This window comes from Clupea harengus, chromosome 6 (genome assembly GCF_900700415.2).
Source record: "Clupea harengus chromosome 6, Ch_v2.0.2, whole genome shotgun sequence".
Taxonomy (NCBI): domain Eukaryota; kingdom Metazoa; phylum Chordata; class Actinopteri; order Clupeiformes; family Clupeidae; genus Clupea; species Clupea harengus.
In genome coordinates, this window is record NC_045157.1 from 2,736,450 (window position 1) to 2,756,351 (window position 19,902).

At 42.1% G+C, this 19,902-nt stretch overlaps 1 protein-coding gene across 4 annotated transcripts in view; it reads right to left on the reverse strand.

Annotated features, from left to right (window-relative positions):
• Positions 1–224: 224 nt before the first annotated feature.
• Positions 225–19,902, reverse strand: part of LOC116220737 (semaphorin-7A-like) — a 39,428-nt gene continuing 19,750 nt past the window's right edge. The window contains exons 1-14 of one of the 4 annotated variants that reach the window (XM_042707979.1): positions 15,395–15,612; positions 13,201–13,352; positions 12,898–12,936; positions 12,539–12,637; positions 10,981–11,044; positions 10,570–10,677; positions 9,897–10,036; positions 9,274–9,452; positions 8,789–8,891; positions 8,271–8,469; positions 7,164–7,279; positions 2,424–2,575; positions 1,153–1,196; positions 225–974 (exon numbers count right to left, since the gene is read on the reverse strand). In XM_042707979.1, coding sequence (XP_042563913.1) covers positions 610–974; positions 1,153–1,196; positions 2,424–2,575; positions 7,164–7,279; positions 8,271–8,469; positions 8,789–8,891; positions 9,274–9,452; positions 9,897–10,036; positions 10,570–10,677; positions 10,981–11,044; positions 12,539–12,637; positions 12,898–12,936; positions 13,201–13,352; positions 15,395–15,494 — 1,860 coding nt within the window. In that variant the 5' untranslated portion in view covers positions 15,495–15,612 and the 3' untranslated portion in view covers positions 225–609. Of the gene's footprint in view, positions 975–1,152; positions 1,197–2,423; positions 2,576–7,163; positions 7,283–8,270; positions 8,470–8,788; positions 8,892–9,273; positions 9,453–9,896; positions 10,037–10,569; positions 10,678–10,980; positions 11,045–12,538; positions 12,638–12,897; positions 12,937–13,200; positions 13,353–15,394; positions 15,613–19,902 lie in introns of those variants that run through there. The other 3 variants (XM_031568749.2, XM_031568750.2, XM_042707980.1) reach the window with 3 other exon arrangements.

Genomic DNA, 19,902 nt, shown 5'->3' on the forward strand with positions numbered 1-19,902 from the left:
ATGTCCTTTCTGGAACGGCAATACTAAGATTCTTCATATCAGCATAGCAAGAACTTCAATACTAAGAAAACAATAATAATGATTCATTATTATAAATGTGGACTACTTAATTTCAAGGTCCTAATTGACCAACCCCAAGTATTCAGTGCTAGAAACAGATGTATGCAACATTAGTCACCATATTTCCTCATGGTAGACCTTCCTGGACAAAATGACACAACTGCTTGTTTCAAAGAAGCTTTAAAGTGCCAAAGTGACAGTGATAGACAATTAGTACAAAATCTAAAACTATTGCAACTCTATTATAGGCTTCCACTAAGACTCAGCTGGAATGGAGAACATCAATACAAAAACATATAAACTTTTCACTTTTTTACAATAAATGCTCACACAAATTAAAGAATACAAGCAGGATCTAACACTTTCAGAAGTTTGTGAAATGTGAACTGAGTCATGGTGTTTCCCCCTCATGTGCATCCAGCCCTGACCGTCATGAGGCTTCAATCATCCAGCCTCTTCCTCCATTGCCGTTTTGGTTCCCTAAAGGGTCTAGACTCTCTCAACCAGGACACGGAACAGAATCCAACACGGAGCAGGTCCAGCAGGCCTCTAACACAACAGAGTAAACAGCAGCAGCAGCAGCAAGGCCAAGGCCAGAGGAGAGCTCTTTAGTCCCCCCACTGCACTGCTCATCCTCAGCTGATACTGGACCACTGTCTTCCTGTAGTCTCCCTCCTTGGATTCACACTGGTACAGGCCCTCATCTGCAGACCTCATGCCATCTATCAGCAGCACTAACTGCTCCTGCTCGCTGTCCATGATCGACTGCCTCTCCTCTCCGCCCTGCATCCAGCGGTACTCGGCATGCTGGGAATGAACAGGGCAGGGCAGGAAGTGTCTGGAGGACTCAGAAACAAACTGGGTAGTATCGGGGTTGACCTCTGGGCTGGACTTCAAAGCAGCACTCTGTTGCTCTACAAGGGCAGAAGGGTAATGGAACACATGGAAATTAGATGCTAATAAAGCCCAGTGAGTCATGGTGCACGATGTCAAATTCCAGTGAGATCAGGGCGATTCATTGGCATTTGGTTAACACAGTCCCACCTGTGTGTGTGTGTGTGTGTCTGTGTGTGGGGTGGTGCAAAGACTTACCTGGTGTGCAATCATGGAGACTTTGACTCAGAACATTTTTTCCCCTGTGAAGAGAGAAATGAATAGAACACAGAATGACAAGTGTTAGTGCTGTGTGTTAGTAGAGTTAGTAGAGTAGGTTAGTGCTGATTAACTACTGGACTGGCATTGCACCTATGAATTTATCTGAGTTTAGAACGAAGAGAGGAAGTCTGCAGTTGTGGTTGTGTGGTGTGGTGTGCATGTGTGGGTGTAGGTGTGAGTATGTGTGTGTGTGGGAGGGGGGTGTTTGCAAAGAGAGAACTAGAAGACGTGCTCTATTCTATGTCATGCACAGGTAGGGGGTGTTAGAATAGAGCTCGTCTTTTAGTTCTCTCTTTGCAAACACCCCCCTCCCACACACACACAAACACACACACTCACAATCACATGTCATGTGCAGGTACCGGAGAATAAAATAATACTCTTGTGTGTCCTTTACTACTTCTCTTTTACTCAGGTACCAGAAAAGCTAGTGTTTGTCTTATACTTACAAGAGGAACAGGAAGTGACAGGAAGTGACAGGAAGACCCTTACAAAGACCCTTTTATTTCCATGTGTTAAAGATCTTAGGGTAAAGATAAAACCGCAGAGTGTTGGTTTGAAACTAGCGAGCTAAAAGGCATGCAAAGATCAACAGCATGGTAGCATACTAACTGAAGTCTTGTGGTGATACAGTTGGCAATGTCGTGCAGTGAACATTTTTCTTTTGAATCTGTGAACGATTTTTACAGGTTGTGCCTGGCTCTGCCCACCTATTGCTCAGAGTTCAGTTCATGCTGTGATTATCGTCTGGAAACTCTGTTCATATGATGAATCACTGGGCCATCCCAAACCACAGAACTACATAATGCATAGCGGTGGGAAGGTGTGTTTCTGGTCTTCACATGACCATGTAACATCAACATGAATTTGAAGATGATGGCAAAATGAGTTGCCCATAAAAACGTAGCTCTCGTCTGTCTGTCTCTCTCGTCCGTGTGCACAATAAGGCAAGGGTGACATGCCCTCTTTGCACAAGGAAAACACTTAATTTAATGGACCAAATCATCCGTTCTGCAAAACTTTATCACTAAGCCATATAGATGGCCTATATAGGCCAGAAAGTGTGGTCATGATGTCACACATTTCACAGTTCTGTGAAAGGATACACTGCATGTCTCCGAGCAACATGGGTGTGAACACAGATACTGTATGTGTAGCAACTAATCATGGAGGAGAGAGGGAGAGCGAGGGGGAGGGGGGTCTCTTACTCTGAATATGTTGAACATCTCTTTTGGTTACGGTCCCAGCCGCAGTAGGGGTCTCTTGCTAAGATGCAGTCAGCACATTGGTCCCCGTACACACTGCAGTTCCTCAGGTCAATCTGAACCACCTCAGCATTGGAGCTCACATAGAGTTTCTTCTGCAAAAGCCCAACAGGTTGCGTTAAAACTGCGAGTCTTATCAGATACTGGAAGCTCTAGGTGTATGGGTGTATGAAGCATTTTACAGGAAGCAAGACAGAGAGGGTGTGATAGAAAAGGTTAGGATAAGATAAAGAGAGGGATGTCTTGACACAGACAGAGATAAACAGATATAAAGATGAGGCAAGGAAGAATACTACATTTCCAGGGTATAAATGACTTGTACCGTTTCACAACATCCTGCAGATGCTGCAACTATTTCAATTAGCTACATGGCATACATATTATAATATACTCCAGCGTTTTGTCACAGAGACAACAGAGAATCAGAATCAAAAACTGCACCCAGATCCAGAGGTTCCGGATGACCAAAAGGGAGTTCCTGTCCTCCCAACTAAAATATGGGTTTTGTATTGGGGTGGGCTGAGATGATGGAGCTCTGGTGTGGGTTTTGTATTGGGGTGGGCTGAGATGATGGAGCTCTGGTGTGGGTTTTGTATTGGGGTGGGCTGAGATGATGGAGCTCTGGAGCGGCACTAAGCCGCAGCACAAGAGCGGGTGGTACACAAGGGCCCTAATTTATAAAACGTACTTACGCACAGATTTGATCTTAGAGTGTTTGTGCAATCAAATCAACGTAAATACCTGTACTTATTATACGGCTCTTCAGAATGTTCCAAAAAGTTCCGTTGATTTGAATGGGCCATCCCAACGTTCGCAGGTCTGTAATTTCTTTATATTCACTGCTGCGAAAAATATATGACTGCTGTCATTGGCAACGGGTTTTGTGCTTCTAATTCACATCTAGGTCCATCATTCCGCAACGCAAGTAGTCCGGTCATTTAACGTAACTGAAAGTCATTGAAACTTGAAGTCAGAAGGTGGGTTGCTTCGCATTTGCGTGAAGAACTAAACGGCAACAAAATCATTAAAAAGAGGTATTTTGGAGAAATGTCTTCTATTGTTTTGGCAAGTAACCGTATAATAAGCGGTTCCGTAGGCCTACATTCGTGCGTGTGGGCGGGCCTGCGACCATTTGCGCTGATAAAAATCGATATTACTATTAATATTAGTGCTGTCAGTTTAACGCGTTATTAACGGCGTTAACGCAAACCCATTTTAACGCCGTTCATTTTTTTATCGCGCGATTAACGCGTTTTTTTTTTTTATTTTTTTTTTTTTAGATTAACGTTCTTTTTGGCCTCGCAAACTGTGTAGTAGGCTAACGCTACGGTTTGAGTGAATGGTGAGCGCGATACGGCGAAATGGATGATAAAAAACTTCTGAATGGAAAGTTTACTTTTAAAAGTTGTGTTGTGCAAAAGAAGCGAGCTTCACTGTTGTCTGAAAATGTCAACAGGCAGCTGGCTGAAAGCAAAGAAGTAGTAGGCTTACCTTTGGTATTGGTAACCTTACTGTTACGGTTCATTGTTTCTGAAATAAGAGGCCTGACTGCTATGTTCCCAGCAAACTTGAAAAAAAGAAAATATTAAGCCATGGTTTAACTGCACTATAGTGTCCTTGTTTACCTGAAATGTGCACTTTATAATTTTATTTTGTACCGCCCTGTTTGGCAATGTTGGTTTTCAATAAGATAAAACATTTGCATAAAGCAAGCCAATCCACTTTTCCATGTTGATAAGGGCATTGAAATAAAAATAAAATGATGGAAAAAATAAATAAACGAAGGGACATTTAGAATAGATAAAAATGTGCGATTAATCGCGATTCATTTTGAGTTAACTATGACATAAATGCGATTAATCGCGATTAAATATTTTAATCGTTTGACAGCACTAATTAATATGTATACTTATGCTATTGCATTGCAAGCTTGCTCTCGTTTGTGTGTGTGTGTGCAATCTGTGTTGATCGTCTGGGAACACCTTTAATACTGCAAAAACATGCTCATTTTCAAAATCGTTTTGGTTACATTTAGTCATTTAGCAGGCGATTTTGTCCAAAGCGACATACAAGGGAGATAATATTCAAGCTACGAGCAATAGAACCTGGTGTAACAATAAATACTACTTTACATAAGAAATATAACTAAAATAAATAAAAAAAGAAGTGCAGAAATGTAACTGCTGTAATTACAAGTTACGCACTAGTCGAAGTGCCAGTTAGGACGGGAAGTGCTCTCTGAAGAGTTGGGTCTTCAAAAGCTTCTTAAAGGTAGAGAGGGACGCCCCTGCTCTGGTAGTGCTAGGTAGTTTATTCCACCAATGTGGAACTACAAATGAGAATAGTCTGGACTGCCGTACTTGCACAGACGGCAGTGTCAAACGACGCTCACTAGAAGAGCGCAGCATCCTGGGTGTAACATGGTTAATGTTGATTAAATAATATTGCCGTTTTTACTATGCCTGCACCAAAACATTTTGATAGCCTAAATGTAACATCTACTCTTACCAGTAGCACTTAATCAAAACCATACAATTTAATGTTTTTTTTATAAAGAGATACAACTTATATTGAGCAGAATTAAGTTCAGCCTATTGGTCCGGCCCTCCACAACAGTCCCACTATCTCATGTGGCCCCTTGGGGAAATGAATTGCCCACCCCTGATCTATAGCCTATAAAAAGTCTGATAGTGGCTTAGTTTTCAGTAGGAGATATGGCTGCATTGGCGTTGTTAGAGGATATTGCCAACCGCGGAGAGAAAGGGTTTTTCGTGATCGCGCAGACTTTTTGACACAGGATGATGTATGGCTGATAAGCAGAACGACTCTGTTAGAGCTTTGTGCCCAAATGGGCCCTCATCTACAGAGACGCAGCAAATGCAACCAGGCCAAACCCTTTCAGGCTCAGGTTTTGTCTGTTCCTGGCTACAGGAACGTTCCAACGAGAAATTGGAGACCAGTCGGGTATATCCCAGTCATCATTAAGCTGAATTTTGCCCGATGTTCTTCGCGGTATTATCCCTCTATTTCCGCAATTTATTAGATTTCCATACAGTGCCCAGGAACAGCGAAATGTGTAAGAGGATTTCCAGCGTAAAACAGGGTTCCCAATGGTTTCTCACCCCGATTGTGCACACTCAGACAGCCTAGGAAGCCCACTTCAATACAGCACATGCCTGTGCGTGGCCGCAGATGCGGCTTCTGGTGCTGCTCATGCCACAGGTGCGGCCGCTGGTGCTTCGGAGACGTGTCTACTACCATGTCACATACTTTGCTGTGGTCTCTTTAGACCCTTGTGAGTTAAGAAATATGAATAAAACCCTTAAAACAACCAGCGGTCTCCACGTGCTCTATTAATCTCTGCTGCTGACTTGTCTGTAGTTCGTAACAAGCTGACACTAGTTGGAATTAGCCTTCCTAAATGTTTATGTGTGTAATGTGAGTTATCACACAGAGCTTACCCAGACGTAATGCCGATGTACGAAGAACGTTTGTTCAGCAAACTAAGAACTTTTTCCTACACCTTACTGTGCATAAACACCCTCAATAATTAAAAGGTGAGCCAGTAACGTCAAGCATATTTCTAGTTTCTATATTTCTATAGACCTCTATTGTAAATAAACAGAAAAAGGCTTTATGTTCAATGTCTTACTCCATGTTTTATGCTTTATTCAGATGCTTTACGGGCAGTAGGCCTATGTGTGGACACTGTAGAAGGCTGTCGCGGACTTCGAGCATGAACTTGAGAACATCGGACATGTTCACACTTGACAGGTAGGCCGATGATATTCTGATCATATGCATCATACTGTGTTCGTTACCTGTTGCTCTTTGGTGACTGATGTCAATATTGACATTGCACACTGTGCAGAAAGCATGGTGGGGAAGTCTGAAAAGAACGGAGGCATGGCCATCTCTCCCGGTGACTATCAATGATTTTTTGAGGCGCATGCAATCTTTTTATTTTATCCGGTGGTTCTGACATGGTAGCATACTACAAGAGTTTGTCTGAAATTAGTAATATCAAAAACACCAAGAAAGCGTAACGTCAAACTATTTGTAACACAGCCAAGACACTTAGATATATTTGCCATTTTAAATCGATGGCGAACATAAAGACCGCATGGTTAACATCGTTGGGCTGAAATTAAATTAATTTAACGTCTTATCTCTGCATTACTCGTTAGTTTACCTTTCAGTGATTTTTAACTTGGTTTAATGTCCTCACTTGAAGAATTGGCCAGATGTTGGCGAGAAGGTAGAGTTAGGTAAGTATGAATGAAAAATTAATTTAGGTCTCGCTAACTGAGACCTAAACAGCGGTTGATTCTACTGAGTGCAGAGTAACCTAGTACTTCTACTGATTTCGAGGGTTATACAGAGGATAGTAACGATAGTAACTTCTATTCTGCTTCTTTGCTCTGCTGCAGCTGCCTGTATACGCCGTGGAGACTCGACACAGACAGACTTTGAAGGTTGAACCTGTTGAAAACCGGCATTGCATTACTGAGCGTTATGCGTACTTACTTGTTTTGCGTAGTTTTAGAGCATCAACTCGTACCAGCGTACTTTGATGTCAAAATGCGTGCCAGGTACGCAAAATGCGTACATGTTGGCAGGTCTGCCTCAACTGTAAGTAGTCACTGATGCTTTGCATGCTGGGATACACTGTGGAGGACTCACCTGAGAACTGTCCAGCAGCATACTGAGGATGTGTGTTCCGGGTTTGAAAGGGTGATACTCCGCAATGATGAAAGGGTCAGAGGAGTTCTCCAGGACTTTGTGAACCGCACCACTCTCTTCTGTAAACACAAACAAAAACAGAAGTAAACAAACAAACACAGTGTGTAACATGAGAAACATCACATGAGATGCCCACAATCATGCGCTTGTGATCCGCTCATGGTAAGCTGGTTTAGAGTTGCACTGTCCACAAGGCGTGACACTGCTCACTGCTTGTGACATGAAGGTAATGGTGATTCGTTTTATACCATATATTGAAGATTCAGTCTTAGGTTTGTCAGTCATGGCTTCAGGTTTATTCTTGTACAGTGGTGGCCACCAAGGGAGACAAAGCCTGAAGTTCCACTCAAAGCTTCACCTCAGACTCATCTGAATTATTCCTTCAGGGACAGTCTGTTAAATACACTGATATTAAGAGGTGTTACCGTCTATTCAAATAGGCGATGGATACATAGCTCTTTGTCTCGACCGGGGGGGGGGGGGGGGGTGAGAGTCTTGTCTCACCTCACTCCTCAGGTCAACCCAAAGTACCTTCACCCAGGAATGTTTACATGCTAGTTAAATCAAAATAAAAGTAACAATTATAACTAGGTATAAGATACATTGAATTATTGACTATGGCATATCCTTATTAACTTAAAATCTCAAATGGCCGGTCCCTTCAAAGGTGTTAAAGATAAAGAAGGAACAGCAGGTTAATACGAGTCAGAGTGTCTAAGCAAGATAAGCTTCTTACTGCGAACATGACAAAAGGGTTGGTTCTCTCAGAATCAACTATGGTAACCAATTCAGTGAATAATTAGTTCTTCAAACTCCAACACTGTTGCCTCATCTATAACATGATCATCAGGAGTCATGACCCTTGTACACTCTCTACACACTGACCCCTGACGTGCACGGACCTACGTTACACGGACAGCAGTTGTGACCAGTTCAGTTACAGTGAACTGTGCAACTTTACGACTAAGTATTGTCAAACTGGTAGCGTTAAAACACTTCTTGTCTAACTGTGACCGTGTGAGATATGCAGGTGTTTCAGTCTCCTACCCGTGGACAGCAGCAGGACATTGTGTCCCTCCTGACCCTCTGTCCCTCCGACACGGTCCACCTGGATGTGACTGTAGTTGCAGCGACTGACCAGTAGGGGGTTGCTGTGCCCGATGGGTCCCACCCAATTCATCATCTCTGGATCGCTCTTCATGTACTTGAGCAGGTCTGAGGGGAGATTCCTGCTGTCCTGAACACACTGGGCAGAAAGTAGGCAGAGAAGACACAGTGATCTCTCACAATGTAGGTCTGTTAAAGGTGCAGCTCTCACAATGTAGGCCTGTTAAAGGTGCAGCTCTCGATCAAGGCGAAAGGTGGCTGATATTTGAGCTTAAGAGAAAATCAAATGCACCCTCCCTCCTGAAGCACCTTTGTTGACTGGTTGGAATAGTGTATTACTTGGTCTGAGCCAGAACAGATAGCTGGATAATAACGTGACGTTGCTGAATTATATAAAACCATGGAAAGCCTTATAACAGTTCCATATTAGGTTCAAGGAACGGAACAGGTTGTCTTACCTCTCCGGGACGTCTAGACAGAGTTTTTGTGGGTTTTGGTGAAGAGTTGTTGAAGACTCCATCAATGTCGTTCATGGCGTACACACAAACAGCTCTCATTTCCCTGCACATACACACATACACACACACACACACACACATACGCACACACGTTTCCATTTACACACTCTGTTTGACCACCTTATCATTTTATATAACACCTGCCTCCTGAAAAGGCAAGCTGAAGAGATATCTAATTTAGACTGGGAGACAGCCTTAGAAAGAGAATGCAACAGTTTATCACAGGCTTCCAGACTTCCCTCACAGCACAGACGCAAGCTAATCATGTGTTCCAGATGTCACGTCAACCTGAGGCATTCACTTCTGCTGCCTGTTTTACTTGTGCTGCTGGTTTCCCTTCTCTCTGCTAAGTTTAGTAGGTCTGGTGAACGCAAATGGCTCTGTTGTGTGCAGACAGGTGGATGGCGCAACAGCCTCCAGCTTACCAGCCGTTTCTGAAGAGCCCGTAGACCCTGGCGTCTGCTCCATCCTCAGACGGCAGCACGGCCACGTCCAGCAGCTCGGTGTAGTACAGCTTCCTGCTGGGGTCCCCACAGGACAGGCGGCTGCTCAGCTGAGACGTCCACTGGAACTGCAGGGTGTCCTTTGAACCTCCCAGATCAGCCTAGAAAACCGTAAACCCTCTCAGTAAAAAATAACAAACTATAATAATAATAATTTAATAATAATTAATATGGTTTTTATTATTATAAGTATTACTTTTCAAGCAGTGGACACAATGTGCTTTATATAGTTAATAGACCAGTAGCCTACATAAAAGATAAAACATGTTGGGTAGCTCCTCCATGTCTGTGTGAAGGCCTTCGAGCGGACTGTTCTGGAAAGCTGTGTGATCTATCTCTCAAATGAAGGACCTGCCCTCACCGTGAGGCATACAGTACTACTCTCACATTTCAGTGCCTGGGTTGTTGTATTTACACTATTTTCACATACTACTCTCACGTTGCAGTGACTGCGTTATTGTATTTACACTATTTTCACTTGTGCCTGTGATGTCACTGCTTTATGGCCAGGGTGTTCATGGGTAAACCAACACGTGCGTTCTCACCATGCAGACTTGAGAGACACGTGGGGTGAAGATGTCAGAATCTGGGTCCTTGTCATGATTCTTCTCCGTGTAGAATGCATACAGCTTCTCCGTGTTTACTTTGACGAGTTTTCTTTCTATGATCTTCACATACTGTTGATCTACAAGGCAGAATTTACAATTCAGTTTGTTTCATTCAATCTCATTGTAGACTGCTGGCCCACTGAAGACATTACACACTGTTTTCAGGAATAAAACATTAACATTTACAACGTCTTACAGTACAAGTAGTGAGGACAGTGTTTACTTCGTTTTTCACTTTGTTCTCAGTAAGTCTCATGCTGCTCAAGATAAAAAAGTGTATTGGTGCAAAGACTAAATATACACCCTGATCTTATCACACTCCTCAAAGTCACGAGTACAGATATACACAGCGAGTCAGCATGTGAACCTTATAGTGATGGGAAGTTCGGATCATTTTACTGACTCGAATCTTTGAATCTCGTTCAGTAAAATGAACAAATCTTTTTTCGAGTTATTAGTTCATTTCAACGGGGGGGGGGGGGGGGGGGGGAGGGTGTTGCTCAATCCTTGATAGAAACAACTACATTTCCAGTAAATATTGGGAGGATCAACTTTATAGGACTAAGATGACAGTAATTCTGCTTTTGTTGAGTTTTGAGAAGCTGCTGACCTGAACGGCTTGAGGGAGGCTTCATTTGGTCTTTGACGTTATAAAGACGCTTTCTGTAGATGCCATCCTTATCTCTCACACCAGACTGTGTGGTGTAGAGGATCTCCCCTAAAGACAGGAACACAGCAGTACTATTACTATTCAACACACTCACGCACGCACACACGCACACTCACGCACGCACACACGCACGCTCACACACGCACACACACACACACACACACACACACACACACAAGAAGACCCTACTGACACGTACTGTTCTAAGTACGTACAGAGGTTGCAGAAGTTCAGTGTACCTCATTGACCACTCTGCAGTCATCTATCTGTCAGCCAGTGGAATCAGGGGTGAACTTTAGTGACACTTTATTTACTGGAGAAGCAAACACTAAGTCAGCAGTTTCAACCTACCAGTGAGTAGTGCTGGCTCTCCCCCTCCATAAATGGATGTGCAGTTTGTTGAACCATTCACGTCCTGTGAAACCAAAACTCAAGTTCATATGCATACAGTTGCCAATGAGGTCAAACCATACCACTGATAAAATAGTTACACCCCATGGTTGGTTATACACTCAACTTACGATCCAATTCACAATGCTGGGCTCATAGTTCGATTCCTTGACAATATTTTAAGTCACTGAATTGAAAGAATGAATGGTCTAGAACATCGGTTCCCAAACTGGGGTACGCGTACCCCCAGGGGTACGCGAAGTGGTTCAGGGGGTACGCGGGGAGAAAATTTCCACGATAACGGAAAACGGACGGAATTCGCGGAATGTACCCTTTGAAACAGAATTGCAACTTTCAGACGGAAACATCATTTTGTGCATCAAAAATCGCCCAAATTCCCCTGTATTTTGCCCTGCAAGGCTGTATTTCTTTCTAATAAACACAACAACGATCGCAACGATGAACAAGCATTAATTAAAAAACAAAACCACTGAGAAAATGTCACGTCTGTGCTGAACTCCGCTATGGCCACGCTCCCCTGTCCAACTGCCTGTAAAATTAATTTGCTCATCTTCCCAATCGCCTGCAAATAATGTTTTTTTTTAGTCTTCTGTTCTGTTGATGGCTGGCAAACAACAACCTTAGAAGGTTTGGGTCACTTAAAACAACGGAATCCACCTAAAAGGTGAAAAGGAAAACCTTTTTTTTTTTTCAACGGGGGGGGGGGGGGGGGGGAGCGGTGCTGGAGATTGAATGTCTGAAGGGGTACGGGACTGTAAAAAGTTTGGGAACCACTGGTCTTGAACACTGTCAGGTAGTGGGCTCTATCACTGTATGTGCTACCAGTGCAATGCGCTACACCACAGTCTTGCATTTCAACTGATGTTGCAAGTTTCACAGGTTAGCGTAGCAGGCTAGCAGTGCAATGTGCTTCACCACACAAGTTTCACAGGTTAGCGTAGCAGGCTAGCAGTGCAATGTGCTTCACACAAGTTTCACAGGTTAGCGTAGCAGGCTAGCAGTGCAATGTGCTTCACCACACAAGTTTCACAGGTTAGCGTAGCAGGCTAGCAGTGCAATGTGCTTCACCACACAAGTTTCACAGGTTAGCGTAGCTGGCTAGCAGTGCAATGTGCTTCACCTAACAAGTTTCGCAGGTTAGCGTAGCAGACTAGCAGTGCAATGATACAGCTAGGCAAGAGCTCCATTCAAAACGGAGAGAAATCAGATGTGTGGCAACATTTTGGTTTCCCTGCTATTTGACAGGGCAACAGCAAAACATATTACGAATGAAACCAAAATGGTTTCTTAAAGGCCAAACATTTCTCGCACCTCTCACCCAAGATGGAACCAGATGCGTACGAGTCTTTATCACTAATTGTCAAGCTAATTCTGGCTTTTATGAGAACTAATGATAATAAACATCGTCCACAACAATCCAGCTTCTACCCTGCTCACTTTACACTTTTGCAGCGTGGTGTGCCGTGATATAAGGAATCGTTTAACTCCTACACTGTACCTTGTCGCAGCAGGTACCTTTTGGGATCTGTCTACCCGCTGTGCACACAAACAGAGGGTATCCATCTCTCCCTGGCTGCATCACGGTGATACCACAGTCCTGAATAATGAGGAGAGATAGATCCATATTCAGGTATCATCACTGAAGTTATTTACGTTGTCTTAACAGTATGTTGGTGCTTTGCAATCAGTTAAACATTGAGGTGATGTATGCAGTATATTTTTATCAGTATGTGCCCTCCCTGGGTGGCAAACACCTTGATCATTTCTGTCTGATGATTTTTGTTTAATGTGTGTGTGTGTGTGTGTGTGTGTGTGTGTGTGTGTGTGGTCTCCTGGAGCATACTTCATCATACTAACCGTCTTTACTGTATCACACGGAATCGGAATTCTCTGCACCTAAACAGAACACAAAAGAGGAGAATCTGCATAATCAAATCATTCCAAAACACCACATCCTGGCATTAAGCATACTATATTTAGCATACTAGAAAATGCACAAAAACAAGACAAGAATACGTGTTTGCCTCTGTACAGTGTTTTGTTAAGTTGGCAAATTTCACACTACTGCCATCAGTGGAGCTATTGTCCCACAGGTTTCACCTTGCTCTAGACATGATCTCATACAGGTAGGTGACTGTTAAACACAACAAGAGCCCTGACCATTGTCTGGCCTTGGTTCTTCTGGAAATTGAGATGGAACAGATGTCTTCCACCTCCGGCATAAATCTCATCTTTAGATCCCAGAATCAGCTTCATAGTGGTAAGGTGTTTATCCATCTGCTCAACCAGCAGCCCACGTTGAAATGTAATTTCTGAAAGAACAGTCAAAACATCAACATGACAAAAGGTGTGGCATTTAAAAAATAATGAATGAACCGTGACTGAAACATCACTGTAAGAACATGGTTCACAGACAAGGCCAACTGCATGCAAAGTTTAAAAGGCTCAGGTAACTCAACTGCCTACACTTAAGCTATGACTACAACGCGGGTAGCCAAAATACCCTGGGAGACAAGCTCAAGCAAACCCTATGGTTAAGAATTACTGCTGACTCATAGCAGAAACCATGCCAGACTGACTGAGAAGAAATACTTTGGTCGGCATTTCACAGCGGCTTCAATGCGCAGTAATTAGTCTAAAAGCATCACTAAAGGACAGAGGCACTATGGTTTGAACACTCACTTCTAGCATTAGAATACTGCAGCGGTAGATAGTCCTGCTGCAAAATCATTTCTAACTAATAAATAAGGCGTCATCTCAGAATTCAAGTCACAATTGTGGCCCAATATTTGCAATGTAAACTGTAGATTATATTTTAGATGAGACTTTATTCTCATTCAGCACAGAATGGGTAGAAAGCCAATAAAATTCAGTTCGCATTTCCAGAAGTGCAAAAATAAAGTATTATTTACAGATTGCACCCACAGTCATAATTTAGAAATATTTTAGTGGCACAAAACACACACAGCATTTAGTTTGCGCAGCGTAGCGGAGACGCTCACCGGGTTATCACGCATATAACTTTTCCTAGGCAATATTTGTTAACTTAGCCTAATCTGGTTTTGAATATAGGGTACCACTCGTGCGAAGGAAATCACCGGCAGATTGTCGCAGGACATTACGCAGATCTTGTCAAGCACTGACAAAGCATGCATGCGTAATGCCCATCATAGGCCTGATTTCTTCAATGCAATGCCATTTTGGATAGTGTTGTGTGTTCTGCTGGTAACAACAGGTAGGCTAATCAGCGAATGTTGCATTTGTTTCACCAACTTTATTAGGAGACGGGCAAACACCTGTCTCTGCGCTGAAGCTGCGTTTTTTTGCACCCCCTGGCCCAAATCTCAAACTTCGCCCATGGGCCTATGTGTTTACGTTGTGATGCCCAAATAATAAAGGCTATACTATAAAACAAACACATGTGATGTGGTCAGATAACTAAGGCCATTTGAGCGCCTAACTAATAGTGGACAATGCAAGGCTACCTTTCAATTTGGGATCTCAGTGGGCTGCACACAGCCAAACTTAATAAGATACTGTTTAAGTGGCACAATAAAGGCCGAAATTGTAAGATAGGCTTAGCCTAATCTATGGCCCCATCTTCAAATATTTTTTAAATGTCAGACTCAAAGTTCAATGAAGTGAGGGTCCTTCTCGTAAATTGGAGGGTCCGCACACTGCCGGAATACTGGCACCAGTTCTTGGTCCACAACTTTGTTTGACGTATTGCCTAGTAGGCCTATTATTATTATTATTATTATTATTATTATTATTAACCTAGGTTATTTAGAATGATGCAGGTTTTTTGCTCTGAAAGTTGGATATCATAAAAGGTTTTTTTTTATCATCGCGATGCAAATGCATGTGTGTATAATAATATTCTGAATTAAAGTTCATGGTTGTGAAATAAATTAATTCATATGTTTATGATTGTGTAATCAATTAATTCATCAATATAGCTTTGGATAGAATATACACAAAAGAAGGAATAGCCATCCAGATATATAGACTAATTTGTTAATTTGCTGATCCAACACATAATGATTCAAATTATAGCCTACAACATTCAGTTCACATTCAAATTTAAAGAGTATGTCGACTGATATATGTATGCTCCAACTAACGAACTGACAATTGATATGGCAAAAAGTAATTGGCTGCAGAGCCATGGCAGGTTAAACCAATGATTCCAAATAACAGCAACATAAAACTTTCTTAGGTTAGCCTAAACATACTCACACAACTTATTTTATATACATACTCATACAACTGCCGAACAGTGCAGTCAGTCAACACCATAGGCTACCAAATGGTCTGAAATAACCCAACATCAAAAACATCCCTGGACACTTACCACGTTCTGTCAATTTCAATCTAGCTTTGTGGTAACTCTCCGCCATTGCCTGTGGGGTAATTATTAAGAGAACGAGCAGGAAAAGACCGACGTTAGCCATCGCAACTCAAACTTCAAATGAGTGCTGCTCTACTACCGCACTGAAAATGTATGTGAGGGGAAGAGGCGTTCAATTCCACAAATCAACCGCGTGGTGTTTGGAACCTCTTCTTGAAGTTATTTTTGAAAATGATATCGGTTCCATTGAAACTGTCGCTGTTTGGAACTGTGACGGGTTTAAGCAATAAGCCCCAAGAGGCCGTGGTTTGCGCTGATTTTAGAACAGGTAAGGGGAGTTGTTAGGCACGACGCGAAGCGGAGTGCCTAAAACCGCCTTACCTGTTCTAAAATCAGCGCAAAACACGGCCTCGCGGGGCTTATTGCTTTTCTAAAACTGTCACTACAAATATCTGATATGGTTTCATTAAATAACGACAATTACATTTAAGAAACAAAATAGTTTAATAACAAACTGTCATTCTTCCGCCACTACAAAGTATAGTTCCTAAATAAATCGTTGCCATGCAACAGCCAGATGGAACACTTGCGCTACCGACAAAAAAGGGGTGCTTATTTATTCACATTAAATTGTATATCGCCATTAATACTGCAATTGTTGAAATAGTTTTCAAATGGGCTCCTCTTTGCTGGTGCAGCGACAGGGGTATCTTGATGTTGACGCTTCAGTGTCCCAGATGATGTTGCAAGGATGTTGCTCCACTCCTTCCTCTTGCTGTAATTTGGACGCCAGTACGATTTCAGTGACAACTCGCACCTATCTATGTCCCGTCACTGCCATAATCTCTCTCCCCTAGGCCAGCGTCAGCTTTGTAACGTCTTTCTTTCTTTGAAATATTCCATGCGCAGTAATATGGAATGTTATCATAGAATGTTATGAGGACAACTTGAAAGGTTATGCTGCATTTTACAACGGCATGGAACGCGATTTAGCCAATCACAATCAAGGATTGGAACAATCAGTTTTAGAAGACTTGTTCTACTTTACTTACCGTTATTAATGTTTCATGATGTGTTCTGTGTGGAGCAGCATAAGAACTACGATCGTATTGTAATACCTCCTAACATACTAGGGGGCATCAAAGCTCGGTGAAAAGAATCCAGAAAACTGCATTTCACACCAAGGTCCACATACAGTAGCTGATGAAACCGATTCATTTATACTGCTCTATATTACTGAATACCTTGAGCCTATAGACTGGTTCATATGAATAGGCAGGGTTTTGTGACCCATCTAAAATATATATGGATTATGCAAAACATATTGTTAATACACACACACACACACACACACACACACACACACACACACACACACACACAGAGAGAAATACATGCCAGCAATATTTATTTACAACAGTGGCAAATGGTGAAATGAAATAAACAATAATTCAGGATTTTTTCCAGGTATAAGCTATTAAGTGCTATTAACTTTGAGACTTTGCCTCCATATCAGTGAGGGAGACATAAGGGGGATGGGGGGGGGGCACTGTACATACACTGTACCCCTACAAACGTGATTCAGAATCATAAATAGGATTATTGCCTAGTAGGTTTACACACACAAGGAATTTGTCTTGGTTGTGTGGCACTAATAGGTTAAGAGTACAAAGACAGACATCTTTCCCCACAAAAAGGAACATAAATAAAGACAATAACAATCTGAATATAAATGTACAGTACATAGAGCTCAATATGTATCAATATAGGTCCTGGAGCGATGTTCATACTCTGCTGAGACGTCTTTGTTAGGCTCAATTCAGGCCTCAACGTCTATATATTTCCCCCCAAAAAAATACCTAGACCTAGTGTATGTGACTCGAGTGGTGTTTTTATAGCCTAGTACCTACAGTATAAAGGCGATTCAGATCTCAATATCAATACAGAGTATTTCTAAAAGGACCTGTTGACATCATTCACAACTAATCGCAAAGTTACGGAGTGCCATTTTTGTGTTCCATATTTAAAATAGATATGTATATACAATACATACACAAACATACAGCACAAACAATATTAATATACACCCGTGACCAGGGGCGGTTTTCATAAGACGTGGGGGGCGGCAAGAGCACTTAAAAAAAAAAAATCATCTGGGCCGCGAAGCGGTTTTCTATTATCTATCATATCACTGTGTGTGGAATTGGCAAATTGGCGCCCCCTGCAGCTGCAGGCGCCTCTGCTCGCTAAGAAGGTGCCGTGGACAGATCCTGAGTGAGAAGGGAGAAGGGGGAAGGGGAGGGGGCGCGGGGGACAGTTCACCTCTGGGTCTCCCAAAATAAATAATTATAGGCGTATAATTCCTGCATGTTTTCGTTTTTCTGAATTGTGTGAAATGGCTAATACAAATAGGTAATACAGAACGATTATGTGGTTACCAAGGGCAAGGTGAATTGGTGGAAGGAGACCACTGACTGCTTCAACTTATCCAACTGGTGAAGGTAGTACGTAGTTAGCAGAGTATATAGATAGATAGATACTTTATTTATGCCGAGGGAAATTAAATACATCTTTTACAGAGTAGTCTATTACATTATCAAGATAACTATTGAAGGATGCTCAAGTGGACAAGGTAAAAATGTGTTTTCAGTCAAGTGTAACCTAACCTAAATTCCTATTAAGGCAACCAGCTAATGTTGAGCACCAACAGAATTGTTTGCTAGCTAGCGTTAGCTAGCTGATTTGACCATAGGGTATGAACATGTTCATTCATCTTGCCACTAGGCTAAAGTATTAGCGAAGTCCCGCTAGCCACAACTAACAGAATATAACAGCATACAGAGTACTAGTATACTCTTAATAAGGAACAGGTCGATAGCTAGCTGGTTAGACCATATATTTCCTTTTGACACAACTATACTAGCCAGCGTTAGCGAAATCCCGTTAGCCACGATTAGCTAACTCAACTAAACCATAATGCATGTTGAGTGCTTGCACAACCTAACTTGCAGAGAGCTGGTTAGCTAACATTAATGTACATGATGTGTGCATTGATTCTCTTAAGTGTGTTATTCAAATGTTCTATTGAAGGATTTGTGCAATTGATACATTTAAGTTTGTCTTTCACTTATATTGTTATAATAAAAAATAAATAAGATTCTTTTTTTTTTCGGCGGGGGGCGCTCAGAGGGGGTTTCGCCCGGGGCGTAATTCCATGTAGAACCGCCACTGCCCGTGACAGCTGAAGAACAAAGAGTACATTGTGACTTTTGCACTTCAAATCAGTTAAAGTGGCATTATGCAGTAATTGTACTTCAGGGTTAGGATTAGGATAAGCAGTTTTACCTTAAAATAACAGCTTTAAAAAAATTGGGGCGTACAATGACTTTTAATATGGAGAATCGCTTCCGTGCCGTTGCCATACAAGGGTCCGTAGGTACACATATTACTGGGTTATGTAGGTTTGGCTGAAGCCGCCCGGTTTCTACTGCCTGCCGAACTAGTAAGTAGCTTATTTGCCGTCTTGCTTTGTCTTGTGTTGCACTTGCTTGATGTTTGACCGTGTTAGGACAGTTGTTGACCAGCTAGTTTGTCATAGTGTCAAAGTAAGCACATTTCAAGAGGTTTCGCTAGTTTTAGCCGCTAGCATCTTGTTAGCGATTAGCAATTTTTCCGTTATGCTGCTTTAACAAGACAGTAAAGTAATGCTGAAAGATAGAAACAAAAAAGCAGATCAGGCGTTTCTATATATTCCCTTAAAGTACTTTTCATTAGTACAATTTAATTTCACCCCCTTATGCACAATTTGTTGTTTCATCAGACACACAATTTGAATGACTTCAATAGGCCAGTACTGTTGGCTTACTGTATGCGATTCAGCTGGTGCTTACCATGCCCTAGTTTGAGATGGTGCCATAAAGCATTATGTAGTTCTAGCGAAAAGGTGTTGAGCCCTGCCCCTGTCCACCAAAGTTACATGCAAGTGCAATACCAGGTGTACCAGGCGTTCTATGGCAGTGGCACATACACCATTCTCCATATTGCAAGTCAGTGTACCACCAAAATGCTGTTATTTTAAGGTAAACTTGTTACATAGTGTTGGTTTAATTCATAGCCGGCTTTTCCTGACTGTGAACAATGAAAGCCAAAATAATAATGATTAACATATGAAACATCACAAACAGTTGAGTCATGCTTTGATGATCTGCATCCTCCTTGCGGTTCCCCGGACAAAGCTGGCAAACACGGGGGATTGTGCCTTCTCTTCGCTGGGGCCATGCCTTTGGAATAAGCTTCCGGAGAAGATTAGGGCCTTAGGCTTCCTCGCTGCTTTTAAATCCAATCTTAAAACTCACCTGTTCCTCTCTGCCTTCCCCTAAGTTCTTGGTTTTGTGTTGTTTAGATTGCGTTTTTTTGGGGTAATTGTTCAGTTTTAATACATATTCTTCGATTTCATTATGATTATATTAATTATTTGTATTTTATTCGTATTTTTTTTTTAGCGTTCACTA